Source organism: Mustela putorius, unplaced genomic scaffold, assembly GCF_011764305.1.
Source record: "Mustela putorius furo isolate JIRA1106 unplaced genomic scaffold, ASM1176430v1.1 tig00003859_pilon_pilon_pilon, whole genome shotgun sequence".
Classification (NCBI taxonomy): domain Eukaryota; kingdom Metazoa; phylum Chordata; class Mammalia; order Carnivora; family Mustelidae; genus Mustela; species Mustela putorius.
Window position 1 is genome coordinate 24714904 of NW_025422011.1, and position 19798 is coordinate 24734701.

Here is a 19798-nt window from a genome sequence, read left to right on the forward strand (position 1 = left end):
TGAACGCTGGAACTATCAATCACCCCACATAGCCACAGGATGGGAAAAGTTCCATACAGTTTGCTTCAAAAGTACTTGCTCTCAGGTTCTTCCCCCGCCCCACCCCCCAACTCCCCTCAAGGTTAGAAAATCCCAAACCACCTCTAGAGGGCTTACGAAGAATTAGGTCTCAAGCGTCCAGAATAATAGCATGGGTCTTATACTTAGGTTTCCATCCTTGGTCTCAAACTCAAACTTCATCCTACCGAGGACTGAGCAGTTAGTTGGCTTTTATTCTATGCGCTTCTATGTTTTGTTCCTATGTGTTTCTATTAGCAGCAATCACTGCTCAAAGAATCATCAGGCACCTTCTTGGCTATTCAGGTGAGGGAGGCATTTGAGCCAAGAGACAGCCAAGATCTTGGATATTCCAGGCTCTTGTTTGGGTCTTTTCCTTGGCACATAAAAACCAAGGAGAAGGTCTGGATCTTAATCTTGATTCTGCAATCCAGCGCTGTGGGGCTGGTAAGATCCTTGAACCTCTCAACTTCATTTTTGCCATTTTGTTAAATGAGGCCAGGGCCCAACCCAGGTTATTGCAAGGGTAAAAATAATGTACAAAAATGCAGTCCTTTCCCCATACAGTGTAAGCCTTAAGTTCTGGGTAATAGCTGTGAAAAGGCCACAGAGACTTATCCCCAAAGGATAGGCTTGAAGTTACCCCAACAACATTTTCTGTAACGTTTTTTTCAACCCTGAACCTGGACGCAGGAGATAGCCTATACTTGGGAACTGGGTCTAAGGAGCTTTGGAGAATTTCTATCCTTAAGGATACAGAAGAGGGGGCAAATTGAATGAGGTATTTTAGTCTTACTGCCAGTCTTAAAACAAGGGACCCAATCACATTTCATCTAACTACCTCCCCACCCTGCATCCCCCTGTTTCGAGCTAACAGAATACCAAGTCTTCATCTTAAAAAGTACGGTAACTTTTTACATAAAATGTGACAAAATAATGTGCAATTACTTTATGCAAAACCAACAACAGGAGCTGTGTAGCCGGCCAGGTGAGCTTCAGAGCTGCATTACTTCGCCAGGATCATCTTTGCTCATTTCCACCGGAGTCTGGGGGGGAGAAAAGTATGTCAGGTGGGCCTTACCTAGTGTCTGCTGGAGTGTGGGCATGAGGCAGTTGCCCTCCCTGCCGAGGACAGGCACAAGTAGTTTTGTCCAGTTCTGTGTCTTAATGCCTTTGATCCCAGTTGCCAGAGGGACATAGCCACGGAGGAGGAGGCCAAAAAGGCACAAATATCCAAGGTCTACCAGGAAGAGAGAAGATCTCTAGCACCAGAACCACTTTACTGACCACTATTTACTCGAGGAGAAGGAGGGAGGTCTGGGTTTCTGGTGTGAGCTGATTTAAGAAATGCTACTGAAGCCAGAGCGCATAAAATGGCCCCCTGAGCACAAAACGAGGTGACCTACGTCAGACAGCTGTGACTCTGGGCCTGAGATGTCTTTACCTCTATATCTCCAGGTTCTTTGAAACTGACGAATCTAAGACTAAAGACTCTTAAGAAAATATGTATAAAAGACATGAAAGAGAGGGAACCTTCAGTGAACGATAATAGAAGTACATAAGCTGCAAGGACTTCCTTAATAAAGAAAAGACTCTTAAAAAAAAAAAAGAAAAGAAAAGAGTCTTTGGTCTAAAGTCCTAGAGTTGGATCTTGATGCTTAGCTCATTTATCTGGGGGAATACCTTTCAAAGTAGGAATAGAGACCAAAGTTGAAAGCACACTTACCCCTCCTGGGGGATACTTATACCCCTTCCACATGGTTCCTGCAATGAGAACCAACCATAAGACAACAATCATTGTGGAGTTTCTTGCTCAGCTGGCGGTGTGTGCTGGGGAAAATGAGTGGTTCTGAAAGGTGTTCAGTTCCTTGAGTCCTGGGAACTGGGCTGTCTTCATTCAAGACCAGATGGTGGATAGCCCAGCATGATAGCTCCTGGCTGGAGAGTTTTGTGGTCTAGTCTGAACTGCAGTGGCTTGCCATGGCCATTTTGGGGGCCAGAGCTCAGACACCAATTGTGACATCAGCTCCTGTGACCTTGAGGGGGGACCAGTCAGAGTAAGCAACTATCGGACAGTGGGCCAGCGTGCCTGGCATGTTGGGGCCAAAGAACCCTTAATAAAGGGCACTGTTCGGGGCACCTGGGTGGCTCAGTGGGTTAAGCTGCTGCCTTTGGCTCAGGTCATGATCTCAGGGTCCTGGGATCGAGTCCCACATCAGGCTCTCTGCTCAGCAGGGAGCCTGCTTCCCTCTCTCTCTCTCTCTCTCTCTGCCTGCCTCTCCGTCTACTTGTGCTCTCTCTCTGTCAAATAAATAATAAATAAAATCTTTAAAAAAATAAAAAATAAAAAAAAATAAAGGGCGCTGTTCACTGGTGATCCTACGTGGTTAAGATCTAACTGGCATCACTTCTTTATTAACTCCTCTCCCATCAAAATATTAACTACTGGTTTTATGCAATCAGATGCAAAAAAGCATTGCTATGCAAACAAAACAAAACAAGACAAAATATCCTGGATTAAATGGGAGGATTGTCTAGGCATGCTGTGAGCAATTTAGGCTATTTGAAAGAGAACAATCTTGCATTTTGTGAAACACCACAGGTAAACCCTCATTATGGAGGGTATGCCCCCCTCTCTGTCTCGCTGGAAAGGGAAAGGAAGGAAGATGGGCTGTTATGCTCATTTCACAGCAGGAGAAAGCTGAGGAGCAGAACACTTTCGGTGGTTTGGTCAGGATCAGGGGGCTCAGCTAAGCTGGTGCCCAGTGCCCCTGTCCACATCCCCATCCCCTGAGATCTGAGGTCTGAACTGAGTTGGGTCAATATTCACATAGACATTCGGAGGCAGGTGGAGGAAGAAAAAAAGAACCCTCATGCCCTGTCCCTGGGGTTGAAACTTGATGCCCTGCCATCTAGAGTAGCTTCCCAGAGAACCTGCTCCTTTATTACTAAGACTTTAAGTTTCTTTAACAGTGGGAACATCTTTGAAAAAACAGGTCTGAATGAAAGGGAGTGGGATGTGAGAACCCTAGGAGCTGTTTGCTAAAAGGATACTGTATTCATGTTTTCTAGAGGTGGGCTGGTCCAAGAGGATATTTAGTCCTATGCTTGCATCCCAGCTTCACAATCGAGTTGGTCTGTGGCCTTGGGTAAATAGTTTGAGGTTGTTGTCTCAAGTCAATCTTTGCTGACCAGTTTATTATTTTGCTCATCTGTTAAGTTAGCGCTTTGTAAATACTTTGCATCAAATACTTGACATGAATTCCCAAATGCAATCCTCACAAAAGTAGTAAGATACTGAGCTATCGCCATTGGGCAGGTGAAGAAAGTGAGGTTTAAAGAGAATTCAACCTTCCCAAGGTCATACAGCTACTGAGGAGCAAGGTTAGGGGTTAGACGCATTCACCATAACTTGTCTTGGGAGCTGCCAAAAAGGGGCACTAAAAATACTCATCCCACTTCTTACAGTTTGTGAGAAAAGATATTAATAGACAGGAACAGTCTTTGAAAAGAATACTTAGGAGATGTGCTGAACCAATCTTGGAACCTTGGCCTGCTGCCCAAAGCAGGGCTTGCTGTCTTCTTTCCCCACCGCATACCTCAAACCACTTCCCCTTTGCCAGCTGGTTGTTTCCCAGGGGGACATAAACTCCCCACTGAGATTTCAGAGCGTTGTGGCGTACTCTGGAAAGGGAGAAGTTGAGTCCAGCAGACCTGACCACTCACTCAGAGCTGCGGGTCTTCCAAGGTCTGGCTCCTCAGTCGTGTCTTGTCCTCCTGAACAGACCACTTCTCTTTCCACTTCAGGGTTGGAGGCTGAGTCAGAAAGAAATGTAAAGGCAGAAGTGGTTCTACTTGTTGGCCAAGTAGGTAACCGCCTCTGTATGATGCAAGGGCCGTTTGGAGGTCCCCCCAATGCTCACATTCCCTTCCCTACCAGTGACCCCTCATCTGCTTGGCCTGAAACCCTGTCTCCAGCAGACCCCTTATAAATTCCATAATGCTTTGAGATAAGTGCTATTATGTACCCAAGAGGCAGGTGGAACTTGAAGATATCCCAAGGGGATGAAAAGTAGCCTGGGAAACGAACTCTGTTCCCACTGCATCCTGACCTCTAATTAGTGGTGAGACCTCAACTATCCTTCCCCTTCGGTCAGAAATCCTAGCTGGGAGGGGGAGCCAGAGCCAGAACTGCCCACTACCAGGGGTTCACAGGCAGGGTCATTACTTACCATGAACTCCGGAAATGTGCCCATGTAACATGCAAGTCCAACAAAAAGCATCCAGCCAAGTACAATCATGATAACAAGTAAAACAATGTCTAAGACACAACTGCGCAGTTAAAGACTATTCACCAAGATCTTGGCAAAGGAGTGTGCTCATGAAACCCTCAGTTGGAGGTCTTGCATGTCAGTTCCAGTCCTTGGTTCCAAAGGATCCACACGGCCCTAGTGGAGAAGTTAGGAGTCTAGTAGTGCTTTGTGACATCATTGGTCACATGGCCCAAGCTCACAACAGGTCAGAGAGACTGCCCCGAGACCAGTAGCTACACGGCAAACTAAGCTTTTTATATGCATTCTCTCATAGCAACAATATGAAGTAGGTGCTATTATCAAGTCCATTTACTAAGAAGACTGAAGCCTAGAGAGCCTAAGTGACTTGCACCAGGTCACAAGGCTGGTGCTCCAGACCAGGGCCAGGACTCAGGCCCAGCTACCCATTAGGCAGCTGGGCTCCTTAGGCTAAAACAGGGAAGACAGCGATTGGGAAGTGTGTGAATGGAATAAACTGAATTCTAGGGAAAAGTGAGACATCTCTTATTTCTGTCCTTGCAACTCTCTCATCATCCCAAGGGCTCTGTCACCATCATTTTATACCATTCTTCAATATCTTTGGTCAGTAACTCTCTGCTGGTTCTCCTCACTTGGCCTTCAAGAAGCCACAAGAAGTCCTTTCCTCACAGAAACCTCCAACTCATGCTGTGGCTCCCTTCCTAACCGGTTTCCTAATTTCCTTTTATGACCACAAACTTCTTAAACAAGTGGTCCACACTCAAAGCCTTTCTTCCCAATCTCTACCTTTCTTCCATATATCACATTCCAACTTCTGGTCCCACACCACTACTTAGATGCTCTCAGAGGTTACCAAAGACCTCTTTTTGGTCAAGTCTAATGACCTCATCTTCATCCCTTTGACCTCCGTGCACTGTCACAATGGACCCTTCTCTCCACCAGAATTCTTTCTACAGACACACGCCCCTGTCTTATTTTGATATGCCCTTTATTTGCTTTACATTTTTGAATGATGAAAATAGGTGCTCATGGTAAAACATGAAACCACCTGCAGACATATAAGAAAAATTTAACAATCTCTCCTCTTTTCCCTCTCAATTCCCACCCTCATGATGTACTCAAGCCTGGTGTGTACCCTTCTACCAAAGGATCCTCCATGAACCTGCAAACATCAGTACACATATAGAGGGATATAGAGGATTTCTTTCCAGTGTTGCTTTACTAAAGGTGATCAGATTACTCACACTACTAAGAACCTCGCTTTTCTTCTGTTAACAATACATCATGGACATCCTCCTGGGTCCATGGATAAAAAAAATTTAAACACATTCCTTTTTTTAATAAGAAGTTTTATTTGAGGTATAAATCACATATGATAAAATCCACTCCCTTTAGCGGGCAGTTGATGAGTTTTGAAAAATGTGTCAATCTCGTAACTACCACCACCATCAGGAGAGAAGAAATCTCAATTATCTCAAAAAGTTCCCTGTGCTCCGTTGCAATAAGTCTCCTCCCTTGGACTCCTTGCCCCCTGGAAACCATTTATCTGCTTTTGCATTTTCCAGAACTTCACATAAAGAGAGTGACAGGCTCATTCACTGGCTTCTTTCGCTTAACATAAGCTTTGAAGATTCATCCATGTTGTCCAATAGCTTGTCCTGTTTTATTGGATGAACACATGGCCCACTGCATGGACAGCACAGTTTATCAATTTACCTTTCAGAGAACATTTGGGTTGTTTCCAGTTTGGGTTATTATGAACAGAGTTTGGATTATTATAAATCTGTGGGTAGTTTCCTTTGTGAACGTTAATTTTTAGTTTCTCTAGGGTAAATCCCAGCAGGGGTATTTGAATCTTATGGTAAGTGCCTGTTAAAAAAACCTTTTATCACTATTCTCAGCAATTTTACTTTGCTGTGACTACGTAATTTTCTGCACATTTCTTCTATTTGGGGTTCAGGGAGCATCTTAGAACTGGGGGTTATGGTTTTCCTCAAATTGGGAAAATACTTGGCTAATATTTCTTCAAATATTTTTCTGCCTCCCAGTTCCCCTCTGTGACCTCCATTACATGTGAGTCCAGTAACCAATGTGAATGTGTCCCAAAGCTTGCTGGTGGTTCTGTTCATTCCTGAGTCTTTTGACTCTCTCTGTTTCATTTTGGATAGTTTCCATTGTTTTCCTTTTCAAGTTCACTCGTCTTTCCCTAACGGTGTCTAATCTTCTATGAATCCCATACAGTGCGTTTTTCATTTGATGTTTTATTTCTCATCTCTTCAAGCTTAATTTGTCTTTTAAAAAATTCTTTCATTTTCTTTTTTTTTTCCACGTCAAGTTCATGCTTCCCTTTGTATCCTTGAGCATTTTTGTAAGATTGATGATAAACATTTTAAGGATCCATCTGCAAATTTATCATCTCTGTCATTTCTGGAGATGTCTGATGGTTGATTTTTCTTTTTGTTATGGATTATATTTTCCTATTTCTTTGAATGCCTGGTACGTTTGGTTCGATGTTCATATGGTGAATTTTACAAGGCTGTCTACTGGACTTGGTTATATTCCTTTCAGTAGTGTGGGATTTTTTGTTGTTGTTGTTTTTCAAGGATGTTTGGATCAGTTTGATTCTTTCGAGGCTTGTTTTGGTATTTGTTAAGTGAGCAAAGAGCAGCTTTTACTCTGAGGATAATTATTCCCATTACTGAGCTATGACCCTTCTCATGCCCACTGGGCACTCTCTCTGATGCCTATTGTGTTCAGTCCTTCAAATCTGTTGAATTTTCCACAACTCCTGGCCCTTTTGGGGGCTCCAGGAAGTGTTTGGCCTGCTGTTTGTGGGTGACTCTTATCCTGGCCAAACTCAGCTAAACACTCACACGGACTCCTACTGAGATCTCCAGAGTTCTCTCTCTGTGGAATCTTCTTTGCCAGGACACCAACCTGCAGCTTCCTGACACTCTGGCCTCCTTTGTACTCTGCTCTTTCTTTACAACCTAGCAAGACTAATCTTGGTTTGGGGAACCCCACTGTGCAACAGTCTGAAAATCACTTCCAGGCACTAGGCTGGGGCAATTGCAAGGCTCATCTCCTTTATTTACTGTCTCTCAAAGTTCACAGACCTGTGCTTGCTGCTTCTTGCGCAAGATCTGAAAACAATTATTTCATATATTTCATGCAATCTTCTCTTTGTTTATGGAGAGAAGGCAGCTCTGTAGCAGTTGATCCTTCTAGGTAGACACAGGAATCCAATTTATTCTTTTTTAAATTTCTGAATAATAGTCCACATTTATTTCCTTTTTCTCCTAATGATGAATCTATCAGTCAAGAGATGGAAACCACACAGTAATTTCAACAAAGTTTAATAAAGAGAATTATTAACTAGGAACAAGAGATTAACTAAGGAAAAGGTAGAAAGCTCTACCTATACAGACATAGCATATATAGGGAGCAGCCACCACCCCTAAGGCTGAGGCAAAGCACCCAAGGGAGAAACATACTTACTTGTAAGAGTGCCCCCCACCGGGGCACCTGGGTGGCTCAGTGGGTTAAAGCCTCTGCCTTCAGCTAAGGTCATGATCCCAGAGTCCTGGGTTCCAGCCCCGCATTAGGCTCTCTGCTCAGCAGGGAGCCTGCTTCCTCCTCTCTCTCTCTGCCTGCCTCTCTACTTCTGATCTCTGTATGTCAAATAAATTAAAAAAAAAAAAAAAGTGCCCCCCGTGCTTCAGATCTGAGATCCAACACCTGGTGAAAAAGTGGTGGCCATCCCCGACTGGATGGTAGAAAAATCCAATCAGCTGCAAGCCAGACCTCATAATGAGAGAATCACTAGATGCTGGTGAAATTTGCCAGGAAGTCTCCAGGGGGGTTCTGGGAGACTCACTGATCACTGCCGAGAATCTGCCAACAGAATATACCAGGATGCTGGTGGTAGAACTCAAGGAGTTCTCTACGGGGTGCAGGTGGTAGAACTCAAGACAAGCTATTCAGTGGCAGGGACGCCATTGAAACTCAATGGAAAACAGTCCATAGAGAGGCCATGGGAAGTCAACATGGGTAAGGACCACTGCATAGCCCCCACGTGCCAGCCACACAGCAGAACAAAGAGAAACAAAGGCATCCTGGAACCAGGAAGAGAAGTTTCTTCCTCCTCTAGTAGCTCCCCAAGGCACTCCACTGATAAAACTTATCATCCCCACGAGCAAGGAAAAAGGGTTTTACAAGGTTCAAGTTCATTACAGCAGAGTAAGCGGTGAATGGTGGATTCGGAGCTGAAGGACAGTGAGTTCATAAACGGCACAATGTGCATTTAGGTTTTCTCCCACTTTTTACCACCGTACATAATGTTGCAATTGTTACACAACATTTCTTAGACAATTTCTTCTGAGAAGTGCCAAGTTTTTACTTGATAACCAGGAAAGCAGGAAGATGACAGAGTATGCCAGTTCCAATACAGCATAACAATGGAGAGGCTATATAAAATCCTTCCAAAAAAAGAACTTAAGAAAAGAAAGATTGTAATTTCATTTCATAAGGACAAAGGATATCTTTCCAAGGACAAAGGATGCCTGTGGTGGGACTGCCTGGGGTGCAGCATACACTGTTGGTCAATGAACAGCAACACAGGCTCCATACATCTAAGTGAAGGATACTGGGTTCTGATGCACACGTTTTTTAAAATTTTCATGCGGTCTCATTTACTTTTTTTTTTTGTTGCCTATGCCTTGGAGTCCTATTAAAGAAATCACTGCCAATGACTGCCATGACGTTTTCTTCCTATGTTTCCTTCTAAAAGTTATATTGTTTTAGTTCTTACATTGAGGTCTCTGATCTATTTTAATTTTTATATATGGTGTTAGGTAAGAGTCTAATTCATCCTTGTATATGGATATCCAGTCTTCCCAGCACCATCTGTTGAAAAGACTGGATTTCCCCATTGAATGGTTTTGGCACTCTTGTCAAAAACCATTTGACCATGTATGCAAGGATTTATTTCTGGGCTATCTATTCTATTCCATTGGTGAGGTACTTAAAGATGTCAAAATCATAGAATTCTGAGTTGCCAGAGGCTGGGAAGATGGAAGAGTAGGAAAATATTATTTAATAGATATAGGGTTTCAGTTTTAGAAGAGGAAAAGCATTATGGAGATAGGTGGTAGAAATGGCTGGGCAACATTACGAATGTATTTAATACCAGTGAACTGTATACTTAAAAATGGTTAAGATGGTAAATTATACGTTATGTGTGTTTTACCACAATGAAAAAAATGAGGGGAAAGAGAAGTAAATGATAAGGATACATGTGTCTGATATTTGGAATACCAGGATTTCATCCCTGAACAATGTCTGATAGGACAAATAACTATGAAGGCAAAGAGTATAAACAGAGATCAGAAGCAGAACACCAAGAAAAAAATTCTAATTTTAAACAAGCCACTCTTGTGACTTTTCTCAAGCTACAAACAAAGATGCGAAATATACACTGTTCCCATTTCTTAGTTTGGGGATTTTTTTTTTCCTTTTAATATAATTAACAACTTTGTACCTGTGTCTTGGGTACCTTAATTCCAGTAAGACAAATTTCCAAAATTTTTCTTACAGTATCAAAGGTATGTCAGATTACTTTGCCCAAAGATTGTAGCAAATTATGCTCCCACTGACTACGTTTGAGTTTTTTAAACCAGGGTGCAAGGATGGGCTTCAGTGGATCTCTGAACATTCCCAGAACTGGAGACAAAACGGACTGCATATGTTGGCATGTACATTTTTCTGGGACAGATCTGTATTTTCCAACAGATTTTTTTTTTTTGAAGTCTGAAATGCTAATAAGGCTGAGAACTAGTACACTATACCATCTTCTCCTTATGGCTTTGGTCACCCTACACTTATATTCATTCAGCAAACTTAGCAACTATCAGAAGAATGAAGACATGCATAAACTCAAGTATGTGAGGCACTGGGAATACAGAGACAAGTGAGATCTGACACCTGTCAGGACCTTACAGTCCCTGGGGACAGAAAGAGGGGAAGAGATGAAGTAGTTCAGTACAATTAAAAAAAAAAACAAAAAAACAAAAAAAAAAAACCCAGGCAGAGCATTAAAGGTTAAAGCATAGAAGACACAACATGTTTGGGGGAAAAGTAAATATTTCAGCCTGACTACATTACAGGCTGTAATAGTGCCAATTTCTGGACGTGGAGTGCCTGGGTCATACCAAAGTCAGCCAGTGTTTGTACTCCACAATCTTCCTCTTATGAGTAAATACCAACAGGCACAGAACTCTAGCTTCGTAGAGATTATTAATCACGAATTTTTATCACAATTCACACACAGGAAGGCAGCAAAATGCACAGAGAAGGAACATGGTCTCTGACACCACTTTCAACAATAATTTAACCTTCCTGAGTCTTGGTTTCCCCATCCATAAAATGGAGCCAATTATATCATAAATCCTCTATTTTAAGGTACATACTTTTTCACATTTTAGTTCTTTTCAAATAGGTGTGTTAAAATTGGTATTTATATTTAATTTTGTACCCTTTTCTCTCCCAAAACCTTGTCAGTAATACATCTCTTACTCAACAGGATCTCAGAAATGAGAAAATAGGTAATACAATCCTAAACCTCAGTTTCCTCACCAGCAAAATTGAGATAATTCTATGTAGGTCATTGGTTCTGAGAAGATTAACTGTGGTAAGCATGTAAAATTCTTAGCAAAGAACCTTCCACACAGGAAATGATGGCATAAAGTGTTCACAGGGCCTGTAAGTCATTCGTGACTAAACCAGAAGAGATGAGCTGTTTGGATGAAAGGCGTCTTCCATAAACAGTTCTTTCATCAAAGATTGAAGACCCTTGCTCAGGCCTCACTTTTAACAAGGTATAATTTCCTTGATTAAAGGATTTCTGACAGGGTCTGTTAGTTCTTAGAGGCCCAAGTCCTATTGTTTCCTAGGTTTGGTAGATCTGCCTGAGGTGCTCTCAGAGGCCTCTTATCTTTCAATCTTCTCCCCTCCTCCCTTCTCTCCGGTCTTCCTCTCTCGCCCCACAGGCAGTCTCTTCACGAGGCAGCAGTCAGACCTACTCCTTTAAGACTGGGTCACATCACTTCTCAGTTCAAAACCCTCCAGCGGCTTCCTCTTTCTCTCAGAGTAAAAGCCTAAGAAAGAAAAATGCAGCCCCTGACATCTGGGAACTGGTCTGACCCAGCCAGGAAGGTCTCCCTGTTGTTAGAAGTTGACGCGGCACTCAGGCGAGGCTATGTTATGCTCCTGTTGGATAAAACAACCTCACAGACGCAAACATCAGACAGGGTATCACTCAGACCATGATAAAATGAGACCAAATAAGGCCACTTCATAATTTTGTCTAAGCAGAGACAAACCCAGGTCACTGTGTAGCCCATGAAATACCAAACATTCTCTTCTCGCTGCTAATGCATATGAGTGACTGCCTCTTCTTTACCAATTACTGCTTTCTCCTTGCTCCAGTTTGCCTGTTGTATGGATATTTACTGAGAAATCCAATCACAGAACTGTCTCTGCTTTCTCAAAGCTCCCAATCTAGAGTGAAGGTTCACTTCATTAAACCCTCCCGCAAGTCACCCAAAGCCCCAGTCCTATAATAGGTCTTTCTCACACTCCCGCAGTGAGCAGTCCCAATGGATCTCCACAGTATCTGCTCCCTCGCCGCGAAAAATAATCAGCCCCACATGCTTAAGTGTGGGTGTGTTCCTGATGCTCTTCTGGCTATAGAGTATGACAAGCCAGAATCACAAATGTCTACAAAGGCCCCACAGGCATTAGAATCAACACGTTTGTCAAAAATGATGACTTGAACCACTGCTCCCCCAGAGTTTCTGATTCTGTAAGTCTGGGGATGGGGTCTTAGAATCTGTATTCCTCACAAGTTCCAGGTGATGCTAAGGCTGTTGAGTCTGGGGCCACACAGGAAGAATCACTGCCCTAAACCATTTGTGGCTTCCCCTTTATTTCCCTGATTTAGCCTACATCTGTCTCCTCCCCTTACTTCATTCTACTCCAGCCACACCGGCCATCTTGCTCTTTTGAGCTCACACCTGTTGTAGGACTTTGCTTTGAATGCCCTCTAATAGAGAACACTTACTCGCTCACCCTTCAAAGAGACCTACCCTGATCTCCTTACCCTGTCTTTTTAAAAATTTATTTCCCACAACACTTAATTACCTTCCAGCATATGGTCTCGTTTACTTATTATATGCATTGTTTTGCTCTCCTCCTAATAAAAGAATGACAGCCTTAGGACAACCGATATTTTTTTGCCCATTTTGTTTACTGCTGTATCCTCAGGCCTAGAAAAAGATCTAGCAAATAGTCAATGCTCAACAAAAGTTTGTTGAATGAATAATACCCTTTCCGGCCTTTATTTTCTTCTAAGAGAGTTACAGCATTCCTGCCTCTGGCTCACGGTGTAAGTACAACCTCGGTCCTGCTTACCCATCCTCCTGACAGTTACAATATCCATCTTCTTTTTAAGGCCAGCGGCTCATATCAGGGAAAAAGCAGGTAAGTAAATCACAAGTCAAGGAGACCACACAAAGCCAGCAAACTCCATCCCTTCCTCCTCTCTATGTGGATGACCTTATCCACCAGTCTACCTTCTCTCTTGTTCTCAAACTCTTTTTCTGACCTAGCTTTTTCCTCTCCTTGCCACCAACAGTTATGGCGCCCCTCCCTAAAAAAAAAAAAAAAGGCAACTCCTCCCCGAATGCTGCACCAACCCTCACCATCTCCCAGTTTTTCCACAATGCTTCTTCTGACTCCATTTTCCCTTTCTAGCTCCCTGAAAATTTGATTTTGAAGTTCCGTTACCTCTTCCTTCCTAAATCCAACTATAATTTTTGGTCTTGATCTTTCTTGATACTCTGCTGAATTTAACACACCCTTCTAGAAACTCTTCCAAAACAGCGCGAGTTGCTTCTACCTCCTTTACTGCATCTCCTCGGGTCCTTCCTATTCCTCTCCTTACAGATGTCCCCAAGTTTCCTTCCAGCAAGCCGGATCGTGGCCCCGGGGCGCTAACGTCTTTCCGACCGCGCTCAGGATCCGCGCTGGGGCGCTGGTCCGACTCCGGGGCGGAGCGGCCGCTTAGCCAGGGCGTTGGACGCGGGCGGACTTTCCAGCTTGGGAAGGGGCGTGGCCTTGGACCGCTCGGGAGACTTGGGCCTCGGCGGCCTCCGTCCAAGGGTGGGCACGGAAGGAATTCCCCGGACTGGAGTCACGGAACCGGGCTCCGGGACGTGGATGGAGATGGAGTTCGACTGCGAGGGTCTCAGACGGCTACTGGGCAAGGTGCGGGCAGCCCTTCGGGCCGGGTCAGGGGCCTCGGGGTGTCCGGGCCGGGCTGCCTCGTCGAGACGTTTCCCCGACTCATCTCGGGGTTTGGAGCGGAGGCGGGCTGGCCTGAAGCCGGCTGCGGGGAGTGTCCCCCGGGAGGCTGCAGTCTCTCGCTCTCGAGTCCCGGGGTGGGGGCTGTGGCTCCGCCCACGATTCCGGGCCTCCGCCGGTGGGAGACTTTCTCACGCCACCAGCGTCTCTGGTTCTCAAACTGCTCCCCGCACTCGCCTGTCCCTTTAACCACGCCTTTCTCTCTGCTGGTAGGGCCTGCCCCTTTTTCCTGGACTTGCCGTCTCCTCTTTCTGAAACTCTACTGAGATGTCACTCCCCGCAGGATTCCGAATCGCTCCCTTCTCCCTGCTTGCTTTCGGAAGCTGGGATTATCACGTTGTGGAGTAATTACTTATTTACAATTATTTATTTATTCATGCGGTGTACTCACCGCAGAGACGGTGCTGTTGTATTCCCTTCCCTAGCCCTGTGCCTGACCACTGCGGAGGTGCTACATAACTGCAGTGAATGAAAGACTTGAGTGAGAGGCCTGACCCAGAAATCTAACCTACATTTCTGGGGCATGACTAGTACCAGTGTCCAGTTTAGTCCAGGCCATTGGTCCAGGCTCTTTGATTTCCCACCAGTGTATACTCTGAGGCAACCCTCCTTTCCCAGCTTTCTAGTTAAGTGATTAATTTTCTTAAGACTTCTCTATGCAGAAATCATACATGCATGCCATTTGGGGAGAAGGGATTTGCCTTAGTTGGGGCAGTTTGCACATCTGTGCGAGGTTGTGAAGCCTCATGACTGAAAGTGTTTATTTAATTGATTTGAATTATTTTATCTGCGGGGACAGGTGGGTATAGATTTTGTAGGAAGAAAAGTATCATGCTTATGACTACGCCCTTTGTGCCTTCTCTTCACAGAATGTATCAAGTTTTTAAGTGAGGGGAGCATGACAAATTATTGTTCAGTGGAAAGAAATGTTAAAGTTGAGAGTAGAATAAGAAGTTCATAATTTTTCCTTCATTAGATTAACATGATTAATATAATTTGAAATGATTTGGAGGATGCAATATTTATAATTTTTCCTAAATTGGATTAGCATGAATTTAGCTAATTTAAAATGATTTGGAGGATGCTAGTGGCTAAATGACTAACCATTTTGGAGAACCTTGGCCTTGTTAATTTGATTATGTGTGATTTATATCCCTTCTGCATTTAGGTAGATACCACAGAGAATTCATAGTATATGAAGCAACAGACATTTGCAGAATTATCTATAACTAAAAATTAGAAACAACCCAAATGTGCATTGACAGAAGAGGAATAATTTGTTATATATTCACACAATGGAAAACATTACTGTGTGTCAGTGAAAATTAACTGCAATGTGCAACAATACAAATGAATCTTAGAAACATTATATTGAGTGAAAAAAATTGGAAATTACATGCAAAGTTATAATTTGGTAAAGCCAACAAAATTAAAATTAAGCAAAACTAAATCAATAGCGTGTTGTTTAGGGATACATACATATGCATGATAAAAGCAGATAAAGGCAGAGAAATGTAAATCTATGTTAAAGGGAGGCAGTTGAATGGGTAAGAGGAGCACTCAGACAGATACAGTGGTTTTGGAGGGGTCTGTGCTGTCTTAATATAGTATCCAGTAGCCACAAGTGGCTATTTGTCAGAATTAGATAAAATTAAAAATTGAGTTTCTGAGTCACACCAGCCACATTTTAATTGTCAACAGCGACATGTGTCCTGTGGCTCCTATATTAGGTCCTCACGTATAGATCTTTTCCATCATGGCAGAAAGTTTGTTGGACATTACTATTCTGGATCATATGTGAGCAGGTTGGTGCATGGGTATTTATTCTTCCAAATTAGTGTATATGTTTGTGTGTGTGTGTGTGCGCACACACACGTGTGTGTACATGTATGTATATATTCTTTAGTTTGTATTAAATACTAAGTTTAGGGGTGCCTGGGTGGCTCGGTTAAGCGTCCGACTGATTTCAGCTCAGGTCATGATCTCAGGGAGTGGGATATGGGGAGACCCGTATCAGGCTCCACACTCAGCCTTCATGCTCAGTGGGGAGTCTGCTTGGGATTCTCCCTCTCTCCCTCCCTCTCCCTCTGCCCCTACCTGCCCCCCACCCTGCTTGCATGTGCACATGTGCACTCTCTTTCTCTCTCCATCAAATAAATAAATATTTTAAGAAACAAATATTAAGTTTAGAAAAATTAATCTGGTTCCCTCATTGGTATTTCAGAATTTTGTGGTTCCCATATCACTAGTTATTTTGGACAAGTAGCTTAACCTACCTTTGCTCCCTCATAGAATGTAAGATTGGACTCGATCTGTAAGATGTGTGCCAGTTAACATTTTTTAACAAAATGATGCCACAAAGTATTCCTCAGTGTGTCCTACATTTGAGGATGTCATAATAAGAGTACTCTTATACATCTTCCTAAATATAAGTCCCCACTAAATAAACATAATATAGCAGATAAAGTTAAAATTTTAGTAACTTCTCAATTTTTCAGTGTTATTGACTTTTTTAAATTAATTTTTTATTAACATATAATATATTATTAGCCCCAGGGGTACAGGTCTGTGAATCACCAGCTTTACACACTTCACAGCACTCACCATAGCACATACCTCCCCAGTGTCCATAACCCCACCACCCACTCCCTCCTCCCCTCCCCGCAGGAACTCTCTGTTTTGTGAGATTAAGAGTCTCTTATCTCTCCTGGTTTGTCTCCCTCCTGATCCCATCTTGTTTACGGACTTTTTTTGTTTTTAAAGTAGGCTCCAATCAGAGCACGGAGCTGGGTATGGGGCACAGAGTCCAGTGTGGGGCTCAGTGTGGGGCTCAAATTCACAACCCTGAGGTCAAGACCTGAGCTGAGATCAAGAGTTGGAGGCTTAGCTGACTGTGAGCCACCCAGGTGCCCCATTTCCTTAGAGAATGTTGTGTAGACTTCTGTTAGGTGGTATGGAACAGCAAGGGAATATATGCCTTAATATTGCACTAAGAAGATATTCTGTTTCACATATAGTGAAAATGAGGTGAACATTTTTTTAGGAAAGATGAAATAGGTCTTTATTTAGATGTCAAAAAGGCAAATCACGTATTTGACTAGTAGTGACATTTGGGTATTCAAGCCCTGAAGAAGACTGCTTTTGCCCCCTTTTGACCAACTTCTATAGCAATTTCGCAATTAAATCCATTCTGATGTATATCCCTAGGTGATTAATCACATTCTCACAGGATTAGAAAAAACAGCTTATAATTTTAGGTAAAAACAAAAGTTTTCATTCATAATAAATATTCCAGGTGACAACAGTGCATTTTGTACATTTTGTACGTTTGTGGGATGATTTCATTCACATTGTTTATACTGAGTCAGGGACCCTGAATCTGGGCCTTATTTCACTCTGCTGCAGTTAATCTGATCAGTTCTTAGTTTTGATGCCCAGTCCTGTCGATCATAATTTCTTTCTGTATCCACTCTTCTCATATACGTCTGCCTCTTTGCTAATTCCCATCCAATCAGCCTACATTTATCAGAGGCATACCCTGTGCTGAGTGCTGTGGGGAGATACAGAGATGAATAAGACATGATTCCTGCTCTCAAGTGGTTAATAATACACTTTTTCTCCTGCCAAATTCTTTCCCATGTTAAAATGATCTTCTCCGTTCCCTCTAATTTTCTGTACCATTCTAGACTCTAATGTAGATTGTAGACAGCTCTTCTTTGAGGCCTTTCTCTAACTTAGATATGCTTCGTGTGGGTTCTTCATTTCTTGCCTGTACTTACTATTACATATGTTTTTGTTTAATATCTCACTTTTACATGTGTTAATCATAAGGCATACCTGTGAAGTTGCTAGGTAGTAGGGGAGCTGTATTTCCTTTGCAAATGAAAAGCTTAAGGCTCAGAGGGAACAGAATTTTTAGCAGTTATTCCCCATTTCTTCCCAATCTCCCATAATCCCAGGCACCTACTAGTCTCCTTTCTGCTTCATGGATTTGCCTATTCTGGATATTTCATATACAAATCATACAACTTGGGGCACCTGGGTGGCTCCGTGGGTTAAAGCCTCTGCCTTTGGCTCAGGTCATGATCCCAGAGTCCTGGGATCGAGCCCCACATCGGGCTCTCTACTCAGAGGAAAGCCTGCTTCCTCCTGCCTCTCTGCCTACTTGTGACCTCTCTCTCTCTCTCTCTCTGTCTGTCAAATAAATAAAAAATATCTTAAAAAAAAAATCTTACAATCTGTAGCCTTTTGTGTCTGTTTTCTTTCGCTTAGCCTAACAGTTTTCAAGGTTCATTCATATGGTAGTATATATCAGTTCTTTATTCTTTTTATGGCTGAATATTCCATTTTATGGATTTATCACATTTTATTTATCATATCTTATTTATCCATTCATCAGTTGATGGACATTTAGCTTGTTTTTTTGTTGTTATTGTTGGCTTTTATGAATAATGCTGCTTTGAACAGTTCTGCACACTTTTTTTGTATGGACATATGTTTCTACTTTTTTTGGTTATATACCTCAGAGTGGAATTCCTGACTGCCAGACTTTTTCAAAGCAGCTGCACCATTTTTTTACCAGCAGTGGTTTATATATACTGGGGTTCTGATTCTCCACATCCTCTCCCATACTTGTTGTTGTCTTTTTTATTATGGCCTGATTTATTTCTTTGAGAGAGAAAAAGGGTGAGTTGGGGGAGTGGCAGAGGGAGAGAATCTTCAAGCTGACTCCCCGCTGAGCATGGAGCCTGATGTGGGGCTCGACCCCACTACCCATGAGATCACGAGCTGAGGACCTGAACTGAAACCAAGAGTGGGACGTTCAACCAGATGAGCCACCAGGCGCCTCAGCCTGTCTTTTAGTTATAGTATGAATCCTCCAACTTTTGTGTTCTTTTACAAGATTGTTTTTGGCTATTCTAGGTCTCCTCCATTTCAATATGAATTTTAAGATCAGTCTGTAAATTTTTGCAAATTAAAAAAAAAAGCCATTTGGGATTTTGATAAGGATTGTTGTTTATTGATTCTGTTGGGGAATATTGCTATCTTAACAATGGTAAGTTTTCTGATCTATTAACAAGGGATGGCTTGGATGGCTTTCTTTTACTTAGATATACTTTAATTTCTTTCAACAAGAAAGTTTTGTAGTTTTTTTTTTTTTTTTTTTTTTTTTTTTTTTTTTATTGAGAAATAAGCATTGAGAGAGAGCATGAGAGAGGAGAAGGTCAGAGGGAGAAGCAGACTCCCTGTGGAGCTGGGAGCCCAATGCGGGACGCAATCCGGGAACTCCAGGATCATGACCTGAGCCGAAGGCAGTCGTCCAACCAACTGAGCCACCCAGGTGTCCCAGTTTTGTAGTTTTTACGCTGAGTTTTATATTTTGTTGTTAAATTTATTGCTAAGTGGTTTTTTTCTTTTTGATACTATTGCAAATGCAATTGTTTTCTCAATTTCGTTTTCAGATAGAGAAAAGATTATTTTTTTTCCCTAAAGATTATTTAGAGAGAGAGCGTTAGCAAGGGGAGGGGCAGAGGAAGAAGGAGAAGTAGATACCGCCGTGAGCAGGGAACCCCATTCGGGGCTCAATCCCCAGACCCTGGGATCATGACCTGAGAGCCAAAGGCAGATGGTTAACCAGCTGAGTCACCTAGGTACCCCGAGAAAAAATTCTGAAAATCCTTTTTTTTTCCCTTCATCTAATCCCCAGCACAAGTCTAGAGGTAAGTATTGTTTCTCTTTGCAAATGAGGAAAAAGATTTAAAGAAGTTAAATGATTTTGCCAAGGTAGTATTTCAGGGAATATATCTGGATGAGTGAGGAGGCAGTTTGCTCACCTTGATGGCAGACCATTGAATGCTGTCTGTCCTTCCTTTGAAACCCAGGATGCAGTACCAGGAGGGTTGGGAGGGATCAAGGAGGTCTCAAGTCAATGAGGTATTCAAGAATGAGACTTGCATCTAGAACATGGTGATGTGGGTGCTCCTGCCCTATTCCTTAAGCCTTCAGGGTGTGTTGGGAGGCCATTTGAG

The 19798-nt window shown here is 42.8% G+C and overlaps 2 protein-coding genes across 10 annotated transcripts in view; one reads left to right on the forward strand and one right to left on the reverse strand.

Annotated features, from left to right (window-relative positions):
* Nucleotides 1–991: 991 nt before the first annotated feature.
* SPTY2D1OS (SPTY2D1 opposite strand) lies at nt 992–13496 on the reverse strand. Of its 5 annotated transcripts, none has more exons than XR_006602271.1 (6): nt 13306–13431; nt 5136–7660; nt 4290–4505; nt 3772–3873; nt 1784–1821; nt 992–1103 (listed from the first exon to the last, which is right to left on the reverse strand). XR_006602271.1 is itself a non-coding variant. In XM_045066144.1 (6 exons), exons 3-4 carry the CDS (start codon nt 4356–4358, stop codon nt 3784–3786), a joined length of 159 nt encoding a protein of 52 aa, XP_044922079.1. In that variant the 5' UTR covers nt 4359–4505; nt 5136–7660; nt 13306–13496; the 3' UTR covers nt 992–1103; nt 1784–1821. The 5 variants fall into 5 exon arrangements, 3 of the variants coding, with proteins under 3 accessions (XP_044922079.1, XP_044922080.1, XP_044922081.1); XM_045066144.1 differs by having other exon boundaries at nt 3784–3873; nt 13306–13496; XM_045066145.1 differs by lacking the exon at nt 5136–7660 and having other exon boundaries at nt 3784–3873; nt 13306–13496.
* Nucleotides 13497–13539: 43 nt separating this feature from the next.
* Nucleotides 13540–19798, forward strand: part of UEVLD (UEV and lactate/malate dehyrogenase domains) — a 55130-nt gene continuing 48871 nt past the window's right edge. For 3 of the 5 annotated variants that reach the window (XR_006602270.1, XM_004752102.3, XM_045066143.1), the window contains exon 1: nt 13540–13673. Coding sequence is in view for 2 of the 5 variants with exons in the window: in XM_004752102.3 (XP_004752159.1) it covers nt 13626–13673 (48 nt within the window). In the remaining 3 variants the exon portion in view is untranslated. The remainder of the gene's footprint in view (nt 13674–19798) is intronic. The other 2 variants (XM_013055883.2, XM_004752104.3) reach the window with 2 other exon arrangements.